The sequence below is a fragment of the Cotesia glomerata genome, linkage group LG7 (assembly GCF_020080835.1).
Source record: "Cotesia glomerata isolate CgM1 linkage group LG7, MPM_Cglom_v2.3, whole genome shotgun sequence".
NCBI lineage: Eukaryota > Metazoa > Arthropoda > Insecta > Hymenoptera > Braconidae > Cotesia > Cotesia glomerata.
Genome location: NC_058164.1, coordinates 23349722 through 23370507, shown reverse-complemented (window position 1 = coordinate 23370507; position 20786 = coordinate 23349722). Strand labels below are relative to the sequence as shown.

The following is a 20786-nucleotide window of genomic DNA, read 5'->3' as shown; positions in this document are numbered from 1 at the left end:
AGATAATTTCAATATTTTAAATGAATTAGAAAAATTTTTTAATTAAGAATACTACACTAAAAAATAACAGTAATTTTCCAAATTTCTTTCATAATATTCGTAAATAATTATTAAAAAAATTCCTTAACCAAAAAAAAGTAACCTTAAGAGTTCACTAAAGTTATTAAATCTAACCCATTTTGTTCCAGCCACGACAGAATCTCCTGAACGCAGCCTCACGAGTAGGTGAAGCATCTCACCAAGTGCTGACCACAATCGGCGAAGAAAACGACTCAAACCGAGAACTCCAAGACACCCTGCTAGCCCTAGCTAAAGCCGTCGCAAACACCACAGCAGCTTTAGTCTTAAAAGCGCGAAACATTGCGGCTACTTGCGAAGACTCCGAAACTCAAAACAGAGTTATCTCAGCAGCTACCCAATGTGCTTTAGCAACTTCCCAATTGGTAGCATGTGCAAAAGTAGTAGCTCCCACTTTGCAATCTCCAGCGTGTCAAGCCCAGCTGATGAACGCAGTTCGCGAAGTTACAAGAGCGGTAGAAAACTTGGTTGAAGTCTGCAACGAAACTTGCAACGACGAAAACCTATTAAAGGAGCTCCGTGCAGCAGCTACTGAAGTGAGCCGCACTTTGAACGACCTTTTGAACCACATCCACACCGCGACGAAAACAGCAGAACGTGCCAAAGAAACAATCCATGAAGGAGCCGTCGAAACAATCATAATCGCAACCGAAAAATTGTTTTCTTCCAGCGGAGACGCTGGAGAAATGGTCCGGCAAGCGCGAATCGTAGGCCAAGCTACGGCTCAATTGATCCAAAGCATCAAAGGCGAAGCAGAGCGTCAAACCGATACAGAACAGCAACGCCGATTATTGGCTGCTGCTAAAACTCTGGCAGACGCTACTGCTAAGATGGTCGAAGCGGCTCGTCAATGCGCGAGTAGTCCTCACGATTCAAGAATTCAGGACCAGTTGAAGAGCGCTGCAGAGGAATTGAGAATTGCTACTACAGCTGCTACTACCCCAACGCTTAGAAGGAAGATTGTTAAAGTAGAGGAAGTTGTTGTCGACAAGACTTTGTTCGCTAGAGCGGCTCAAGCTATCCACATGGGCTGCGAAAGCCTGATCAGTCCATCCAGTTCCAAGCAACAGATCCTAGAAGCTGCGACAATGATTGCAAAGCATACTAGCGCACTTTGCAACGCTTGTAGACACGCTTCCAGTCGGACTAATGATCCAGTAGCGAAGAGGCACTACGTTAAGTCAGCGAAAGACGTGGCTAACTCTACTGCTAACTTGGTGAAGGAAATCAAGACTCTAGATCGCGAATACAATGAAACTAATCGCGAAAAATGTGCAGAAGCTACTAGACCTTTGTTGGACGCGGTTGATAATCTTTGCGTGTTTGCGGGATGCAGTGAGTACATAAAAACGACTCATGTGCAAGAAACTATAACCGGGCCTGAGAAAGCGATCATAGATGGAGCTTGTGCGATGGTCCAAGCGGCCAAAAGCTTGCAAGCTAGTCCAAAAGATGAGCCGACTTGGCAGCTTCTGGCTCATCATAGCAAGAATGTCAGTGAGTCGATCAAAACTCTGGTTGCTTCGATTCGAGACAAGAGTCCGGGGCATGAAGATTGCGATTTCGCGATTGAAAAATTGGTAGCGAGGATAAAGGAACTGGATGATGCGACTCTAAGCGCGGTTTCACAGAATTTGGTACCGAGAAAAGAGAATTCGCAGGAGGGATTCATTGATTTTATGGAGCGGTGTTCTGATGATCTTAAGGATAAATTGGAACCTCTTAGAGTCGCTGCTAAGTATGAGGCTGAGAACATTGGATACTCTGCGCAGCAGATCGCTAATTGTTGCGAGCGCTTAGTTACTGGGGCGATTGGTGCGGCTTCAAATATGGTGAATTCTAAGCAGCAAACTGTTTTGTTGGATCAGACTAAAACGGTGACGGAAACTGCGTTGCAGTTAGTTTGTGTAGCGAAGGAAACTGGTGGGAATTCCGAGTCTGCTGCTTTGCATGCTGAAGTGGATGATAGCATAGAATCCACCAAAGACGCAATCAGAGAGCTGCAATGCACTTTGGAAACTATCTCAACGTCTCATGGTATAGTTACTGGACTAATTGAGACGATTTCCCGCGCAATGGTGAGATTGGATGAGACTAGGATCTCTACTGATAGCGTGGACTCTTACGTAGACTATCAGACACGCATGGTAGAAGCTGCTAAAGAAATTGCAAGACTAGCTCAAGAGATGTGCACAAAATCTAGCACTGATGCAGCTCGTCTTGGCCCGCTGGCTGTTGACATTTCGCACAAGTACACTCAATTGGCGCGAGACACTGCTGGAGCTTCTGCAGCTGCTGCTAACGCTGAAGTTTCAGCACGTTTAAGAAACGGAGTCCAGGATTTAGGACGCGCTTGCGTTGACATTGTCCGTTCAGCTGGAGTCTGTCAACTTTCGCCTGGAGACTCTTTAGCGCAGTTAGAAGTCTCGAGCTACGGAAAGATCATAACTGAGCGGGTGTCCCAGGTGCTGGCTGCTTTGCAAGCTGGCTCCAGGGGCACTCAAGCTTGCATCAATGCTGCTAGCACTGTGTCTGGGATAATTGGTGATCTGGACACTACTATTATGTTCGCAACTGCTGGAACTTTGCACGCGGAGAATGAAGGAGACACTTTTGCTGACCATCGGGAAAATATTCTGAAGACTGCCAAGGCTTTGGTGGAGGACACCAAGACTCTGGTGGCTGGAGCTGCTTCTTCTCAAGAGCAACTTGCGGTAGCGGCTCAGAACGCGGTTTCTACTATTGTCCAGCTCGCGGAAGTTGTAAAGTATGGAGCTGCTAGTCTTGGCAGTCAGAATGCGGAAGCTCAGGTGATGCTTATCAACGCGGTTCGCGATGTTGCTTCCGCATTAGGGGACCTTATTCATGCTACTAAGGCTGCTAGCGGTAAACCTATCAATGATCCCAGTATGGCGCATCTTAAAGACTCTGCTAAGGTAACTTTTCTTTTTCTTTAGATTGTTTTAACCTTAACCTTACCTAACCTAGTTTTTTATAACAGTGGTTGCCACTAATTTCTTATTTTACACACTTTACAGTAATTATTAGTTGAACAGTCATTCAGTCAGAGTTTTAGAGATATAGAAATAAATTTTAAGTAAATTATACTATAAGATCTAAAAAGTATATTTGTTATTACTACACAAGCCGACTACTGATTACTTTGCAGCAGTAACGTTAATTTTTGTTTAGTATCACTTTAAAAATAAAGTACTTGGTACTTTATCAAAAAGTAAATATAGTCAGGCCAGCATGTAACCATTACTAAACTGTGTAAAACGTATGGCATTAAAAAAACTACTCAGTCCTACTGAGCTTAGTTTAAAGGCCTGTTTTCAAGTAATGGACACATTAAATTAAATTTGGATAATAAATTGAGTAAATTAAAAAATTACAATTAAAATTTTTGAATAAAAACAAATAATTTTTATCAAAAAAAAAATCAAATAATTTTTTAATAGTTAAAAAAAATTAGTTTATATAAAATCAGTTTTATTAAGTTACAGTTTTAACTAACAAGTTGACGGCAATATAAGTAATTAATATTTGATAATTTTTTTATTTTTACTATAAAAGTTAATAAGAATAGATAATCGTTCAACATATTAGCCGTCTTATGAACATAAAACGTCATAGTCTGGTAGTGGTTACATTAGAGAAAGGTAACGCGAACTATACATTAATGTAACCATTACTGTGCTGCTTGGGGCTAACTCGAGTCCAACGCTGGCTAACTTACTAAAAATAAAAGTATAAATTACTTGAAATTGAGTACTGGACAGCACAGGACTCAATACTATAAATATAGTAAAATTTACATCATGACATATCATTATTTACATTATTTTGATATTCATGGACTAAGTACCATACAGCAAAGTAATACCTACATTACTTTTGATCGCGCTTAGTAGAATTTTGACTAAACGACTGTTTTCAGCAATGATTACTGTTTTTGCGTAAATTCATTCAATAGCTTTTAATTAACAAAAATTAATCCGTAACATGCTTGATTAATTTTGTGGGTGGACTTTAATTGACTAGATGAGATTTTATACTAGACTTTGATGGCCTTTACAGTAACAAATCGAAATTTCCTGAGTAGAGATAAAAATCGGTTAGAGACGAAAATCGATACAAAAATTCGTCGATATTAAAGTCCACCGAGGTAAATTTTGGTTTTCTGTTGTGTGATGCCGAAAATTGGTAGATAATAGTGATTATTTTGTTACGGAATGCGTAGATTAAATTCGTATAAGCGTGATTGCTTATTTAAAATAATAAAAGATGTATAATTAATGTTTAAAAAGTAAGTAACGGTGGACTTTGATTTTGAAACGACGGATTTTTGGCCAATTGGCTGCTATCAGGTAGTTGAGCGGCAGCTGCACCAACAGATTTTTCCATTGGCGAGCGACACTGCTGGCTCTGAATCTGAGTGGATTGTCTCCGATCAAGAAGAGGAACTCATGCGCCTCCGATCTTCATCAGAGACCAATCAGCCTAAGCAACGCACGTCTGATCTTCTGCTGCTCATGTAGAATTTCGCCCTTTTAATTACTATCCGGTGTTTCCAAAATTTTCAGTTCTATCCCGATTAAATATTTTAGAGCTCTTTTCATCCCCAGGAGAGTATTTCGATACACGATAACACTTTAACCAATCAGCCGATTCCCTTGTGGTTAGCAGAAATGAAAATTACTTAGCAGAACTTGCTTCTGGTTAATTTTGAACCGGATCGAGCAGTTTATAACTTTCGCGATAAAATCTGAATCAAATATTTTCAACTTATATTCCTGCACTGAGAACAGTGCATAGTTAGCTGAATTATAACGTTACAAGTATATAATATAGTTTTCTAAATTTTTTTTTAGTTACTCGAACTACGCATTAGTTTAAGTAACTATTGATAAAAAGTAATATGGACTATATTTTAATAAATATTTGTCTATTATCGTGTGAAGGTAGTTCGGTCATAAATGCAAAATTTTAAGAAGTTTTCGAAATTTAAAATATGGGTAATAGAATCCGCATTACATGTGCTGTTGAAATTTGAAATCAATTGACCATACCAGAAATAAGATAATTGTAATTAAAAATAACATTTTAGCACAGACAGTTTGGGTGGAGAGTAAGAAAATCATAAATATTAATGGTTATTGCATTGAAAGGATTTTAAGATCGTTTCAAAAAACTGAGACCTGTTAGAATAATATACTTAAGGTAGTACTACCGGTTTTAGAATTGACGTTCAGAATTTGATAAAACTTGGAATATCTTAATTAACCACTTAAATTTTTGGAGGCCTACCGAGAACTAAAAAAAAAAATATTAATATTTACATATTTTTGCCTTTACCATTGATCCTTATGGAAAGTCACAGACTTTATTTTATTTCATATAAGTGGACGTTCAGATTCTTATAAAAATTAAGACAACGAGAGAAAATAACATCTAGAACATATTTAATAACAATCAGTATGGTTTCAGAGAATACTAGGAATTCAAATTGCGCGCATACGCGCGCGCTTTAATCCTTACCAATAAGGAATCAGTAACCATTATTTCGAGATTTTCGAGATTTTCGATACTAAACTAACTTCAATTCAATCATCAATTTTATATTGTAGAATGAGGATATTTGTTAATGAAAAACATTCAAAATTTATCTCTGTCTCTCTTTCTCCAACGCGATTTAGTATAGGGAAATCTACTACATTAATCAAATAAAGTTAGGTCTTGGGATTTGACTCTTGTGGTAACGGTAGGACTACCTTAAAATAATCCAAAGAAATTTTGAAAATTTTGACCATGTAGTATTTTTTTAAATTGTTAATAAACTGGCTAGTTAAACAGAAATAACCATTAATAAAAGCAAATAAGAGATAACTCGTGAGAAAGGCAGTACTAGCGAGTGAAAAGGAAAGAAATAGCATAAACTATATGTCCCGAGTGAACAACCTTAAACAAAAAATTATTAAATGGCTGAAAAGTAGTTACGGATGATGTTTTAGATAGCTTAACTGGTAGAGCTCATAATGCGCAGCCGAATAAACCGGGTTCGATTCCCGGTTTGGGCTGTCCAAATTATTTTTTCTATTTTTTGAATTAAAGTTAATCAAGATTATTATTGAGCGCATATTTAACTAAAAATAATTAGGTAATCATGTGTTCAAAATAATAATTTTAGGTACAAGAACTTCAATTAAATAGTGGTGATGCTATTTAACCAGATTAACCTAGTTCAGAGAAGATTTTTCTCTCAGTATGGATAACTTTGAAACTACTAGACCGATCAATTCCAAAATTTATCACGTTTTCAATCTTGACAAGTTTTTTCGATTTTCGTAGCAAACTTTTGAATCGGTTGATTTGTTTTAAAGAAATCGTGTCTCTAAATTCTTTCAACAGCCCTAAACAACGATTTTTTCGACCACAAAACGCCAATTTATATTAAAATACTTGCGATAAATGAATTTTTTCTACAAAAGCCATACATATCAAACATTTGTACGTCATTTGCATAAATAAAACCATCGAAAACCAACAATGCTCTATAATCCCTCTAGAATTAGAACCTTTGTACGGAAGTGGTTAGGTATGTACTCATTTCTAGATTGTTGTGTTCCTAACCCGAAGTATTGGCTCAGGATCGTAACTAACAGACCCAGTTGATCCTTTCACAATGAATTACAACAATCACAGTAATAAAATTCCCCTAGACGTCACTAATTGTCCACAGATAATTGATTAACAATTTAAATTAACGCTTCTTTCAGGGCTTGAGTACCAATTAACCACAAAGCTATTAAATGTCGGTAAAGAAGTATCAAAAAGGGGAACTAACATCTACTTTATCAACAGGTGATGGTGACCAACGTGACGTCATTGCTGAAAACGGTAAAGGCGGTCGAGGACGAGCACACCAGAGGAACCCGAGCCCTAGAGTCGACTATTGAAGCAATTGGCCAGGAAATTCGGGCTCTAAACACTCCAGACTTCCAACGACCGAATGTTACGCCGGAAGATTTGGTCCGATGCACCAAAAGCATCACAATTTCAACCGCAAAAGCAGTCGCTGCAGGCAACAGCTGCAAGCAGGATGACATAATAGCTGCTGCAAACATGGGCCGTAAATCTATCAGCGACATGTTGGTGATTTGCAAGTCAGCCGCTTATCAGTGTGCTGAAACTCCGGATCTTAGAGATCGGACTCTTCAAGCAGGTCATGACGTCGCGATGAATTACCGGGAATTATTGCAAGCGATTTTGCAGATTGCTTCTAGAACTGGCGATGCTAAGCATGCGCTGCCGATTATTTCGAGGAAAATTGCTCAGAGTGTCACTGAATTAGTGGCTGTTGCGGAACTACTCAAAGGAGCTGATTGGGTTGATCCTGACGATCCGACTGTCATTGCTGAAAATGAACTTTTAGGAGCTGCAGCTAGTATTGATGCTGCTGCTAAGAAATTGGCCAGTCTACGGCCTAGAAGAAGTATCCAGGTAATTTTATATTCATTTTTTGTTGATTTATATAATCAATTAAATTGCAGGCTGAATTACCTTAAGATATGTTTGATATTCTTGGTTGTTAATTAAAAATCGACCAGGAATCAAACATATTAATAAGGTGGTCAGAATTTTCATCATTAATAAGTAAGATTATTATTACAGTAGAACCTCGAAAAATTACGCTGAAAAAAAAGTTTTTTTCCCTCCAGTAAAAAAACGGGTATTCCTGTGTAGAGAATTTCAAAGTTTTGACTTAAGCTCATTTGACACAGATACAAATGTGTTTATAATACTGTGGATCTTTTTTAGTATAATTAATAAATTAATAATTATTAATTTATCAATTATAATTGAATTAAGAAAAATCGAATTAATTATAACTAGCAACCTTGCAGTCACTATGTGACTGCTGGGACTTGTGAGCTATAAAAAATTAAAATTTTGCTTTATTAAATAATTACTTTTGTTAAATTGCACTGTACTTTCTTAAATATTGACATTTTTTAAGATATAAGCTCATCCTAATGTTACACTCATCAAGAGCTTTCATTTGAGTACCCACATGCATTTTGATATATTTTTCATTTATTCATATGTATAAATATATAAAATATATGAAAAATTGATGTGGGTACTCAAACGAAAGGTCTCGATGATTGTAACATCGGGATGAGCTTATATCTTTAAAAATGTTAATATTTCACAAGATAAAAGGTTATCTCTCAATTATGCATCTAGAGATAGAGCATTTTCGAATGCAGCCTAAATACTTATAATAAATTAACTATCTCTAAGAATGTTATGAAACCTTGAAAAGGCACAAATTCAAGTCAAGACCTTTACAATGACACTAAATTTCACTAAAAAAACCGATTTTATCATATGACTATCCTGGAAACAAAATTTTTCTTTTTCTCTCAATAATATAGATTAAATTTAAGAAAATTTAATTTATCTTAATAATTCAATTAAACAAAATTGAATTAATTATTAATTAAATCGTTGAAAAATTGAATTTTTAATTTCGTAAATCCCATTGGAGCAACTTTTTTCGTACCCAAGGATGCATCCAAATTATGATATCAATTGTAATACAGCTTGGTAATTTTTCAATAAATTATAAATCAGCGCAACTTTTCAACAATGTAAACAAACGGAAAATACCAGTTTTTGAGCTCGGAGAGCTCAAAAAGACACGGAAATTATTTTTTTGAGCTCGAAGAGCTCAAAAACGTAGTAAGCGCGATTTTGAGTGCTTAAATATGAAATTAGCGGGAAATTGCAGGGATGGCCTTTAGGGTCAACCATTTTTCTAATTTTTCTTTTATATGTAATATGATTTTGTAAAAGGACGTTAAATTTATTCTCCTAAAATAAAAAACCGCGAAATAGAAAAAAACATTTAAAAAAATCTTTTTATATTAAAAAACAGATATTGGATCTAAAAATATTTTGTAGTCTGGGTGGAAAAAAACTTTTTTTTTCATGAGCGAGGTTCTGTAGTATCTTGGCATAAATTTTCACCAAAATTGTTATAAAAATTTTTTAGGAAACCAGCGAGGACATGAACTTCGACGAAATGATCCTAGAAGCCGCAAAATCAATCGCGGCTGCAACATCAGCGCTAATAAAAGCCGCTAGCGCCGCGCAACGAGAATTAATAACAACAGGAAAAGTATCGCGAACTCCTCTGACATCTTCCGACGACGGACAATGGTCAGAAGGCTTAATCTCCGCGGCTCGTTTAGTAGCCGCTGCAACCCACAGTTTAGTAGAATCCGCAAACGCTTTAGTCCAGGGCGTGAGCAGCGAAGAAAAATTGATCTCCAGTGCAAAGCAAGTCGCCAGTAGCACAGCGCAATTGCTGGTTGCCTGCAAAGTAAAAGCAGACCCCGACAGCGAAAGCACCAAGCGTCTCCAAGCGGCCGGTAATGCAGTGAAGCGCGCTACCGACAATCTAGTAAGAGCTGCCCAACAAGCAATCCAGCAAGAGGAAGAAAGGTCGCTTGTTTTGAACAAAAGAATGGTTGGAGGAATCGCTCAGGAGATAAACGCAAGGTCAGAGGTTCTGAGGATTGAAAAGGAACTCGAGGAAGCTCGTGGCCGACTCACGGCGATTCGTCAAGCGAAATATAAGAACAAACCTGACTTTTCTGATACTGAGAACGACGCTGACCAAAGCGGCTACGAGAGCTACTATTCGAGGTACGAAAGAGACTCTTCTAGGGGGAATCAGATCTCCCAGATCATCAACGACCGCCAGAACCTGGTGAGTCCCGAGAAGGTCAACTCCACGCAGTCGACGTTAGAGAGGAAGATGAAGGACTCGTACAAATCCTTGCCGGAGAGTCACTACGGCTCTTTGGACTCCAGGGGGAAGTACAGTGACTACTCGACGATCAATTCCTCCGCGGATTCACCAGCTCAGTACAGCTCCATCGAGCGGAAGATCAACCAGGAACGCGATGTTCTTAGCTACGAATCTTTGCCACTAGAGGGCCCTTTTCCGCCAGCTACCTCTCAAATTGCTACGGCCAAGTCGCCAATGTTGAACAGAAAGTTCATTGACACTTCCCCGCAGCCGCTTTATAGCAAGTCTCCGGAGTACTATGAACCCAATTCGGGAAGGTACTCCGGACATATGAGCACCTTCAAGTCTCAAACTGACGGAATGAGATTCCAGCAACCGATTGCGCAGAGTCAAACTTTTAAGAATATTGAGAGCAAGGTTCTTCCGGGGGGTAAGATTGAAAACACGACTACTACCAAGGTGTTCAGTCCTAAGACTAATTATGAGAACTATGAGAATTATGAAACTGTTGAGCAGAGAGAGTTTAATTCGGGGAGTGATTTGACTAGTTTTAGAGGAGGGTTTGATAATGGTAGTGTGGAACATAAGAGTACTAAGCATTCTATGACTCAGAAGATCATTGAGAAGAAAACTGTTACGATGAAGATGTCCAAGCATCAGGAGTCTAGTACTAAGTCTTTTAGGTTTGATGATAAGTAGGGTTAAGGGTAGGGTTTACGCACAATTTTGGGAGGTTCTATTATTGTCAAGGAAAATTTGAGCACTTTTTTTTATTGCATTTTTTTTGCAGAAAAATATTTTCATTAGTGATTTTATGTGGAAGTTTAAAAATTTAATTAGCTTGAAAATGATTTCAATAATTTTTGATTTTAAAATTATACTGAATTTTTAATATACGAAGATTTTTTTTTTATTTTTTTAATAATTAAATTATAATGAAAAAAATTTAATAAAAAAATTCTACAGGTAAAAATTAAAAAAAAATTTTTTTTTTATAACATTTTATTGGTTATAAAAATTCGGTAAATATTTGAGGAGTTGAGTTTCAAAAGGGTATCTTTTCATTTTTCATTGATCGAGACAAAAAGCTGGTTTTCTTCAATTATAAATATTTTTATTGAACTTCTTTAATTTAGCTATAAAGTGCTATCGGTTATGAAGCTACAATTCGATTTTCATTTAGAAATCTTCATAATTCTCGAAGTAATTAATATTTAAAAGTTCAAAAAACTGCTCTTTTAAAATACGAAAAGATACCCTTTTGAAAATCAGCTCCTCATTTACAAGTGGGGTCAACCATTTTAATTTTCATTTTTTTGAACGAAATTTTTATTTGATTTTATTGATAGCTTTTTTTTCGAAAAATACATAAAAAATGAACAATTGAAAAAAAAAGTAGTCATAATTTTATCAAATTTTCAAAAAAATTTATAAATTTTTTACAAAATTGGGATATTCAACTTTTTTTTTAAATTGTTCGTTTTTTTGTTATTTTTTTTTTTCAAAAAAAGATAAAATAGAAATTTTATCCAAAAACATGAGAGCCAAAATTTTTTCCAACTTTTGAAGGCAAAAAAACTATCGAAATCTTTATTTTTTTCTTTCACGATAATTTTTATCATGAATGCGCCGTTAAAACAAGCAGAATAAAAAAAATTAAAAAATGTTAATTTTTCACCTAGATTGGCCCAAAAATAGGGTGGATCTCACTTGTAAACAATTACCGATTTTTTAAATGATTTATTAATTATAAAAATTTTATAAAAAAAAAAAAAAATTTAAGCTAAAATTTACTCAATTAAGTTTTGAGACTCAAAAATTGACTTGATTAAAAATATTTAAAGTTCTCAAATTAATTTTCTTGATTAAAAATAAATTTTTTTCACTTTAGTAAAATGGCGTCTATTGACAAAATGGCGACTAGTGCGCGGAAAATATTTATAAATATTTAAGGTTATACATTACCAGTGAAATTCCAACGAGTTGCCGAATAAACTTCACCTAGAATTAAATCAATTAAAATTAATTATCAAACTTAAGTTAAAAAATAATTCCATCAGTCATTTCATTATTTTAACATGTAATTTTCCTGACAGCGATTGAACCTCCTGAAGGACTTCCTTAGACTTACCATTTGATGTTCTAGATATTCAAGTGTCCTTAGATTCTGAAAAATAGATGTGCTTTCGGAACTAGCCTTTAGTAACAAATTGCCTTTTAATTGTATATTTTATTAAATGAATATATAAAAGTATAAATATATATATATTTAAATATTAAATATAAATAAATGTCAATTAAACTTTTAGATAAAAACTAAATTTTAACTATTAAAATAATCAAGAAGAAATTAATAATTATTGAAAAGTCAATTACAAATTCGCATAATTTAACGCGGTATTAATTAATTAATTAATTTAATTATTAATTAATTAATTAATCAGTTAATTAATTGACCGCGTAAATTTTTGACCGACCGTTACCGATTCCGAACCGCCATTGTTATAATTATAATAATAATACTTCTAAAATCTGCGCGAGCGCAAGCGCAGAAAAGCGGGAAAAATTTGAATTAAAAAAATCATTTATTTTTTTATTAATATTAATTGATTTTTTGAATCAGCAATTAACTTATAATTAATTTCTTTTATTTATAATTTTAAGTTCGTTAACGCGAGACATTAACAAGAGAAGCAACATATCATTTTATTTTATATTAATTTTCTAACCATGATTAACAGCAGGATTAATTGCTTCATGGTTTATTTTTATTTTTATTTGCTTATTTCTCTTGTATTAACTATTTTTTCTTTTACTAACTATTTTTTCTTTTTAATTAATTAATTAAAATTATAAATAATTTCTTCAATTATAAATAATTGTTGCTCCTCGCAGAATCTCATTTTTTATTTAAAAAAAAAAATATTTTTTACCGGTTAATTTATAATTAAATTATTTGGAAAAAAAATTTTTTTTGACTGAAAAACCACAAAAGCATTTTTTAAAACACCAGCTCAAAAAAAAAATGACAAATGTGCAATTGAATATTTTTTTTACGAAAAAAAAATCAATAATTTTAATATATTTATAAAAGTAATCAAAATATTCACCAAATAATATTTTTCTTAAAAGAGCTGCCAAAAAATGAAAATTTTAATCTTATGAATAAAATGCACAGGAATTGAATTTATTATTTTTTTTAAGCTAATTATTTCTTTAAAATTTAGATTTGAGAGTGCCATTGTGTCAAAATATTTAAATATATAGCTATTATGAACAAAAAATTTTATTTACAAGCACAATTATATTTTTAACAATTTTATTATTAATTATTAATAACTTGTAATACAACAGCCAAATAAGCCTTAAATTATATAAATATAATTATAAAATAATTAAACATTATAAAATTAAAAGACATCCGATAATTTTTTTAATTTTTCAAATAAATTAATTATTTAGAAAATAAAAAAATAATTTTACAAAATAATTTTTTTTAATAATTTATTAAAAATTAAAAAAAAATTTTTTAATTATCAGATGTCTTATAATTAAACAATTATTTCTGGAATGTTTCATTTCAATTTTTTTATTACTTATATATATTTTTATTATAAAAAATTTTACCATTAATCATATATTATTATATTATATTATATCTTATAAAATTGTCAATAAAAAGAAATAACGTTAATAAATTTTTTATTAATCTCTAAATTAATTTACTTGACTAAATTTTTAATTGCTTTAGCAGCAAATCTAGGAAGCACAAACGACGACCTGTGGATTTTATCATCGTAGTATTTAAGCTTCATTTCATCTAATTCATTTTCTGTGAATACTTTAACTGGTTCTCCAAATTTTGTGTTCTAAATTAAAAATTTTGAATTATTAGTAAAAAAATTTGTAAAATTGTAAGGTAAAAGACCCAGTTATTGACACTTGAAAATTTATTTAAATTAAATAAAACAAATTGACTAATAAATAAATAAATATAATTTTTGAATTTTTAATTTTAAGATAATTGGTTTTTTGAAAACATTTTATTTTTTTAATTAGAATAAAATTGCAAGTGTCAATAACTGGGTCTTTTACCTTAAATAAAAAAATAAAAAAAATACTCACGGGATTCAAACTTCCCATCACGAAACCAATTTGTCCGGTGGGATAAGTCGGAACTGAAGTGTATGCATAGGAAGCGGCTGGAAAAACTGACTTGCAGTGTTCCAATGTTTTTTCGACTTGCAAATCGTTAGACCAAATTGTTCCGGCTTGACTGCAAACAAGGCCTCCGGGTTTCAATGCTGTCTTCATAAGCGCGAAATATGATTCTTGGAATAAACATTCAGCTGGTCCTGAATTTAAGAAAGTTATTTTATTAATAAAAAAAAATTAAAATCATGAAATTTTATTATTTTTTCCATATTTTTATGTAAATCTTATTAATATGCTGTTAAATTTATTTGATGCCGTTAAATCAAAAAATATAAAACAAGCTAACTTTATAACAACAAATATATGGGTGATTCTCTGTAAGGATGTTTTTTGCTGTCACGAGCATTTTTTTATTGGAAAAATTGTTATTTTCTTACTAAAAAAAATTTATTACGAAAGTAAAAAAACATTTCTATTTGGAGCATTGAAAACTAAAATAAAATTAATTTTGGTTTTTTTGCTATAATTTTGTAAACCACCGAAATAACAGTCCCTTGGGCTGTCCCATTCCCAAAATTAAAACTTTAAGATTAAATTTTAAGTTATTCGTCCATAATATATAATTTGGTCCATAATGTTTATAAACTTAATTCGTTAACTAACAATCTTCTTCAATAAAAAATACCGAAAATTAATTTGTTTCATTAAATTCATTAAACCAAAGTTGCCCCAGGCATTTTAAGAACAGTCCCCTGCCAGAAGTTCAAAGCCAAAAAAAAAAAATCCAGCGTGTTATTTTACCTTTTGTAAGGTTTATAAGGATCTAACTAGCCTTAAGTTAATAACCATAGGGCTGTTAGCGCTTTATCGGCATTTTATTTAGTGTCAAAGCACCGTTTGTGCTGGAAATATGTGTCTGGGCCACTTCAAAACTCAGTCCCCTGGCAACTATTTTTATTTATAAAATTGGATCCATAAGTCTTAATATTATTCTAAGCAAAAAGCTGGAGGTTTTTAATCGCTATAAAGACTCGCTTAGAGAGAGAGATGTAGCCAAGTATTGTAACTCTACGTCCTGTCTGTTTAGAATATACAAACCACTTACTATGGTCCTTGGCGAGCATGATTACCTGTATGAAAACCATCCCATGCTTATCAAAAGAACAATTGTACAAATAAGACTGGCGAACAAATACCAGGCATACTTGTCAATAATCAAATCAAATAAAATTAATCCAACGAAGATATGTTTGAACTGCACGCTGAATGAACCTGAAAATATCGAGCATATCCTCTTTGTATGCCCCGCGTACTTGCAAACTTATCGCACTATGACACCAGGAAGCTGTGCAAGCTGGCTACACAAGTACTTGAAAGAAGAGACAAAATGTAATAACTCCAAAGAATGTAGATTCATTTATAATTGTATTGATGCTGCTTAACACCAAAACTAAACTTAAAAAAAAAAAAAAAAAAAAAAAAAGAGAAAGAAGAGAAAAAGAAAAAATTTTTGCTATAAAAATTTTTTTAAATTTTGATTGTATTTATTACTTTTGCAGCAAATTATTTTCTTTTATTGTATAAAACTAATGTAAATACTATTCCCCTTGCTTATGGGACCTTGTATCTTATAAAGCAATAAATTAATAAATAATAATAATATTATTCTAATTAATGTAAACATTCATTGAGGACCTGAAAAGTTGAATGCATTGAAATAGTTTGCTTGATTTTTCTCAATTTGAAAAAAAAAAAAACAGTCCCCTGTCATGTTATATGGCAAAAGACACACAAATATCGAAAAAACAAAAATTAATTTGGCTGTTTATTTATTATGATTAAGCTGATAGTTTTGTAGCCCTTGTTAATTTTTTTTTCTAATAAAATCAAAAATAATTTGGTCGGACAATTTTATACAGATTTAAGACGTTCTTACAGAAAATCACCCATATATATATTTTTGTTTAAAAAATTTTTAAATTAATTTTTTTGTTGTTCAATAAAAACTTTACAAATAAATTTTAAACTTACAAAATAATATTTTACATAAAATTATAAACTTTTTTTTATAAACTCGATTTTTAATTTCAACATATTTCTTTTAAACTAAAATTTTAATAAATTTTTTATTATAAGGTTTTTAGATAAAAAAGTTGATTAGTTTATTATTTTTTAAAAAATTTAGAATTTTCAAAATCATATCTTAGCGTTTGAAGCTATAGTATGTCAGGAAATGCCAGGTGAATTTAAGCTATTAAACTCCCAATATTGTGTAATTAAAAAATAAAAATTAATTTAGTTAATAAAAATTTGACAAATTTTTTTATAATAAAATTAATTTATAAATGGCAATATCAATTATATAAAATAAAAAAAAAAATTGTTAATTAATAATATTATATTAATTTAATATAAAGTAAAAAAAAAAAAATTATTTGATTTGAAAAATTTTTTAATTATAAAATTGTTCTTAATTCACGTAATAATTATTTAATTAAAAAGTATGTATTTTTTATTACTTTATCAATAAGTATAAATTAATCTTACCAATAGGATCACTGCTATCAGTAATGATAACATCGAATTGCTGAGAATGTTTCTGCATAAATTCAAACCCGTCACCAACGTAAAGAGTTACTTTGGGATGCGACAACCCACAGGCTAAAGAAGGTAAGTATTGACGTGATAATTCCAAAACACGTCCGTCGATTTCTACCTGAGTTACATGCTCTACTCCTGGGTGTTTAACTACTTCTCTGGCTACTCCACCGTCACCTCCACCGACTATCAGAACCTGTAAGGAAATTTATCAATTTATTTTCATTTCTAATTTTTATTCTTAATCATAATTGATAGTATAAAAAAACACACTTACATTTTTGGGATTTGGATGAGTGCAGAGTGGTAAAAAAGAAATCATTTCTTGGTATGAAAATTCATCGCTCTCGGAACACTGGATTATTCCATCGAGGACCAATAGTCTTCCGTGGGCTTTTCTGTGGAATAAAAAATCGTGTATCTTATTTTTTAAGATCGCAATCATTGACGTAAAAATAATGTTTTGGTTTGAAGAAATTAATATTTCCTTTAGAAATCTTGTGAAATATTGGCATTTTTAAAGATATAAGCTCATCCCGATGTTACACTCATCAAGACCTTTCATTTGAGTACCCACATCAATTTTTCATATATTTTATATATTTATATATTTTACAAATACCATATATATAAAATATATATTAAATGTCATGTGGATACTTAAAGGAAAGGTCTCGATAAGTGTAACATCGAAATGAGTTTATATCATGAAAAATGTCAATAATTAAGACACGACATTGTACTTTGTCAACTAATGATATTTTTAAAGATATAAGCTCACCTCGACATTACACTCATCAAGACCTTTCATTTGAGTACCCACATCAATTTTTCATATATTTTATATATTTATATATTTTACAAATACCATATATATAAAATATATATAAAATGTCATGTGGGTACTTAAATGAAAGGTCTCGATGAGTGTAACATCGGGATGAGTTTATATCATGAAAAATGTCAATAATTAAGACATGACTTTGTACCTTGTTAACTATTGATATTTTTAAAGAAATAAGCTCACCTCGACATTACACTCCTTGAGACCTTTCATTTGAGTACCAACATCAATTTTTCATATATTTTATATATTTATATATATAAATATATGAAAAATATATCAAAATTCATGTGGGTACTCAAATGAAAGCTCTTGATGAGTGTAACATCGGGATGAGCTTATATCTTTAAAAACATAAATATTTAAGAAAGTACAGTGCGATTTAACAAATATTTTGTGAACTATTGACATTTTTAAAGATATAATCTCATCCCAATATTACTCTCATCGAGACCTTTCATTTGAGTACCCACATCATTTTTTCATATATATATATATATATATATATATATATATATATATATATATATATATATATATATATATATATATATACATACATATGTATATATGAAAAATATATCAAAAATGCATGTGGGTACTCAAATGAAAGCTCTTCATGAGTGTAACATTGGGATGAGCTTATATCTTTAAAAACGTCAATAGTTAAGAAAATACAGTGCAATTTAATAAAAGTAATTATTCAATAAAGCAAAATTTTATTTATTTATAATTCACAAGTCACGGCAGTCACAAAGTGACTGCAGGGTTGCTAGTTTTTATTAAAGAAGAAATATCAATTTTATAAAACTTGTTTTAGCTTTAGGAAATTTCTCAGATTTATTCTAAAAATTTTGCTTATATTTTTTCCTTATTAAAAATTACAAAATTCATTTTAAAATATTAAAAAAAAATTTATCTGCCAGCCGAAGGAAATTTATTAAAATTTGTTAAAATCTTATGAAGAGCTAAAAGTAGTTATAAGAAGACATTATCAACTTTCAAAATTAATATCACGGTTAATACAATTTAAATATAGTGGGTAGAGCCAAAATTTTTGCCGCAATCATAAAATAAATCTTAAATTTTTAATATTACTGCGAAAATATTCGTCTTGTTAAAGAATTTATAAAACAAAAATTGTTTAAAATTTAATTTTATAAAAAAAATGTTTTTTATGATTCAAAATTAACATTCATAATGAAAGCTTTTTAAATTACGGTGAAAATATTGCTCGTATAAAAAAATTATGAGACATTTTTTTTATAAAATTAAATTTTGAAATTTTGTTTAAAAAAAATTTTTTACAAGACTAATATTTTCGGCAAAAATCTCGGCTCTAATTATTAGCATAAAAAAATGATAGAAAAGATTAGAATTTTGTATAAAAAATAAACTTACGTATCAACTAGCAAAATATCTTGAAACTGTGATTTTTCATGATGCAAAATTTTAGTAACTTCAAAAGAAACACTGATACCAGGCCATAAGTCGTTGAACTCACTGAACCATCCTTTCTTGAAGGCATCCATACTTTACGGTTATTATCAAACTTGGTACAAAAATAACCACCAGCAAGTCAGACTTTTTATAGAGAACAAAATAATTATTTAAATTAAAATTATAGATGCTGCGCAATTCAGAATAGACAACAACTCAATGTAATAACTTACTGCTAACAACTATTAACTAACGCGACAGACTGAACATGAACTTGACTGATAAGTAAAGTCAAGTAAAACCAGCTCGCGATCAACACCGCGTTTTTATTAACGACTAGCTTGTTTTCTCCTCCCCTTCCCGCTGTGAGATTTAAAGTTTTATTTTAATAAATGCGGAACACGTGAATTCAATGATAATTACTTTTTGTTGTTATTCATTGCTCACAGCCGAGTTTTATATTAAACTCGTGTTTTTAAAATTATTTTTAGATAAGATTTTAGTTTAAATTTACGAATTTATTTTCTTAAAAAATTTCTTTGCTTTATTTCTTCTTTTTCAAAAATTTATAAAAAATTGCATTTATTACTTGTTTAAATTTCAAAATTTTTTTATAATTTATTATTAAAACAATTTTTAATTTTATTAGTGTAAATTTTGGTGTCAAATTTAGTTAATTATTTCTTTTTTTGTAGTTTGAATATTATTTATCACTCCAGAAGAAATAAAAATTTTAAAAAATTTTTTGGAATTATTTAAATTTATTCATTTTTATCTTAAGTAAAAAGTCTTATTATTAATTTTAGTATCAAGAAGATTGTCATCTAAGTTTATCGAAGAAACATAATAATTAAGGCCTTGACGTAAACTTGATAACCCGAAGCTGATTAATATTGCATCATAATTATAACAAGCATTAATAAATTTTAATTTTTCGAAGAAAATTATGGATTAGTAATTTTATTTATTAAAAATTCTAATTACACAATATGGTCATTAAAAAAAAAAAAAAAAAAAAAAATTCTTTTGATTTTTTCGAGAAAAAAAATCGAAAAATTAAGTTAGCAATTTCTAAATTTTTTAATAAAAATTTTCAAAATTTTGCGTTCTTTTTTTTCAAGATTTAAAAAATTTTTGTTATCTAAAAAAAATTAATTTATTGATAATTAATTAATTTCAAATTTTAAGTATTCAGCTCTCGCGTGTTAGGCTAATAGACCGGAAACTCCCGAGATGAAATTTATTGAGAATGGTAAGGTTTGTCTAAATAAATTTATCTATTTAAATAATTTTAATACAAATATTGTTAAACTCTGGTTAATAATATTATTTAAATTACAGTTATTACACAGCGATTAAAAGTTAATATTTTCTTTCATATAACGAGTTTTCAATATAACATCGTTTAAAAATATTAATAATTCAAATTATACCTGATTTGTTGATATTATTCGTTGGTATGTTTAAATTTATTATTTACGTAACTTAAATTCACTTTACAAAACAATTTAATTTTACTTCTACACGTAGTTTCAAAAACCTTAGTAAAACCTTTAGACGATGTTAACACTAGGACGTCTAAAAAAACGAGAGAGATTTTCGACAAAAAATCATAAAGGAATCGAATTTTGGGGCGTTATTAATTTCCACTAATTGGGGGAAACAATATCCAATTATTTGTCTATTTTCTTGGACCCTTACCCTCTCTCTTAAGCTTGTTCAAAAATGTCGCATAAGTCCCCTTTACTTGGGTTAGAGTGCAGTATCTTTATCACTTATTTTTATGTTTTATTATTCATCTATGTGTTTTTGTATGCGTAAGTGCATTTACGTATAGACAAAGACATA

General features: G+C 31.0%; 2 protein-coding genes across 7 annotated transcripts in view; one reads left to right on the top strand and one right to left on the bottom strand.

The window, feature by feature from the left end:
- LOC123269346 (talin-2) overlaps positions 1 to 10740 on the top strand; it is a 53556-nt gene extending 42816 nt beyond the window's left edge. For 5 of the 6 annotated variants that reach the window (XM_044734966.1, XM_044734964.1, XM_044734962.1 and 2 more), the window contains 3 exons: positions 189 to 3014; positions 6943 to 7581; positions 9140 to 10740. In XM_044734966.1, coding sequence (XP_044590901.1) covers positions 189 to 3014; positions 6943 to 7581; positions 9140 to 10600 — 4926 coding nt within the window. In that variant the 3' untranslated portion in view covers positions 10601 to 10740. Of the gene's footprint in view, positions 1 to 188; positions 3015 to 4448; positions 4925 to 6942; positions 7582 to 9139 lie in introns of those variants that run through there. The other variant, XM_044734967.1, reaches the window with a different exon arrangement.
- Positions 10741 to 13586: 2846 nt separating this feature from the next.
- On the bottom strand, positions 13587 to 19281 carry LOC123269352 (spermidine synthase). Its single transcript, XM_044734975.1, has 6 exons — positions 19172 to 19281; positions 18900 to 19082; positions 16932 to 17052; positions 16604 to 16850; positions 14027 to 14256; positions 13587 to 13770 (listed from the first exon to the last, which is right to left on the bottom strand). Exons 2-6 carry the CDS (start codon positions 19028 to 19030, stop codon positions 13624 to 13626), a joined length of 876 nt encoding a protein of 291 aa, XP_044590910.1. The 5' UTR covers positions 19031 to 19082; positions 19172 to 19281; the 3' UTR covers positions 13587 to 13623.
- Positions 19282 to 20786: the final 1505 nt, after the last annotated feature.

Excerpts from the sequence above, each read along its gene's own strand:
- LOC123269352 (XM_044734975.1), bottom strand. The coding sequence starts at position 19,030 with ATGGATGCCTTCAAGAAAGGATGGTTCAGTGAGTTCAACGACTTATGG. Across the intron at positions 16,851-16,931 it reads CTCATCCAAATCCCAAAAAT|GTTCTGATAGTCGGTGGAGG; the intron begins GTAAGTGTGTTT and ends ATTTCCTTACAG. Across the intron at positions 13,771-14,026 it reads TGATGGGAAGTTTGAATCCC|AACACAAAATTTGGAGAACC; the intron begins GTGAGTATTTTT and ends TTTTTAATTTAG.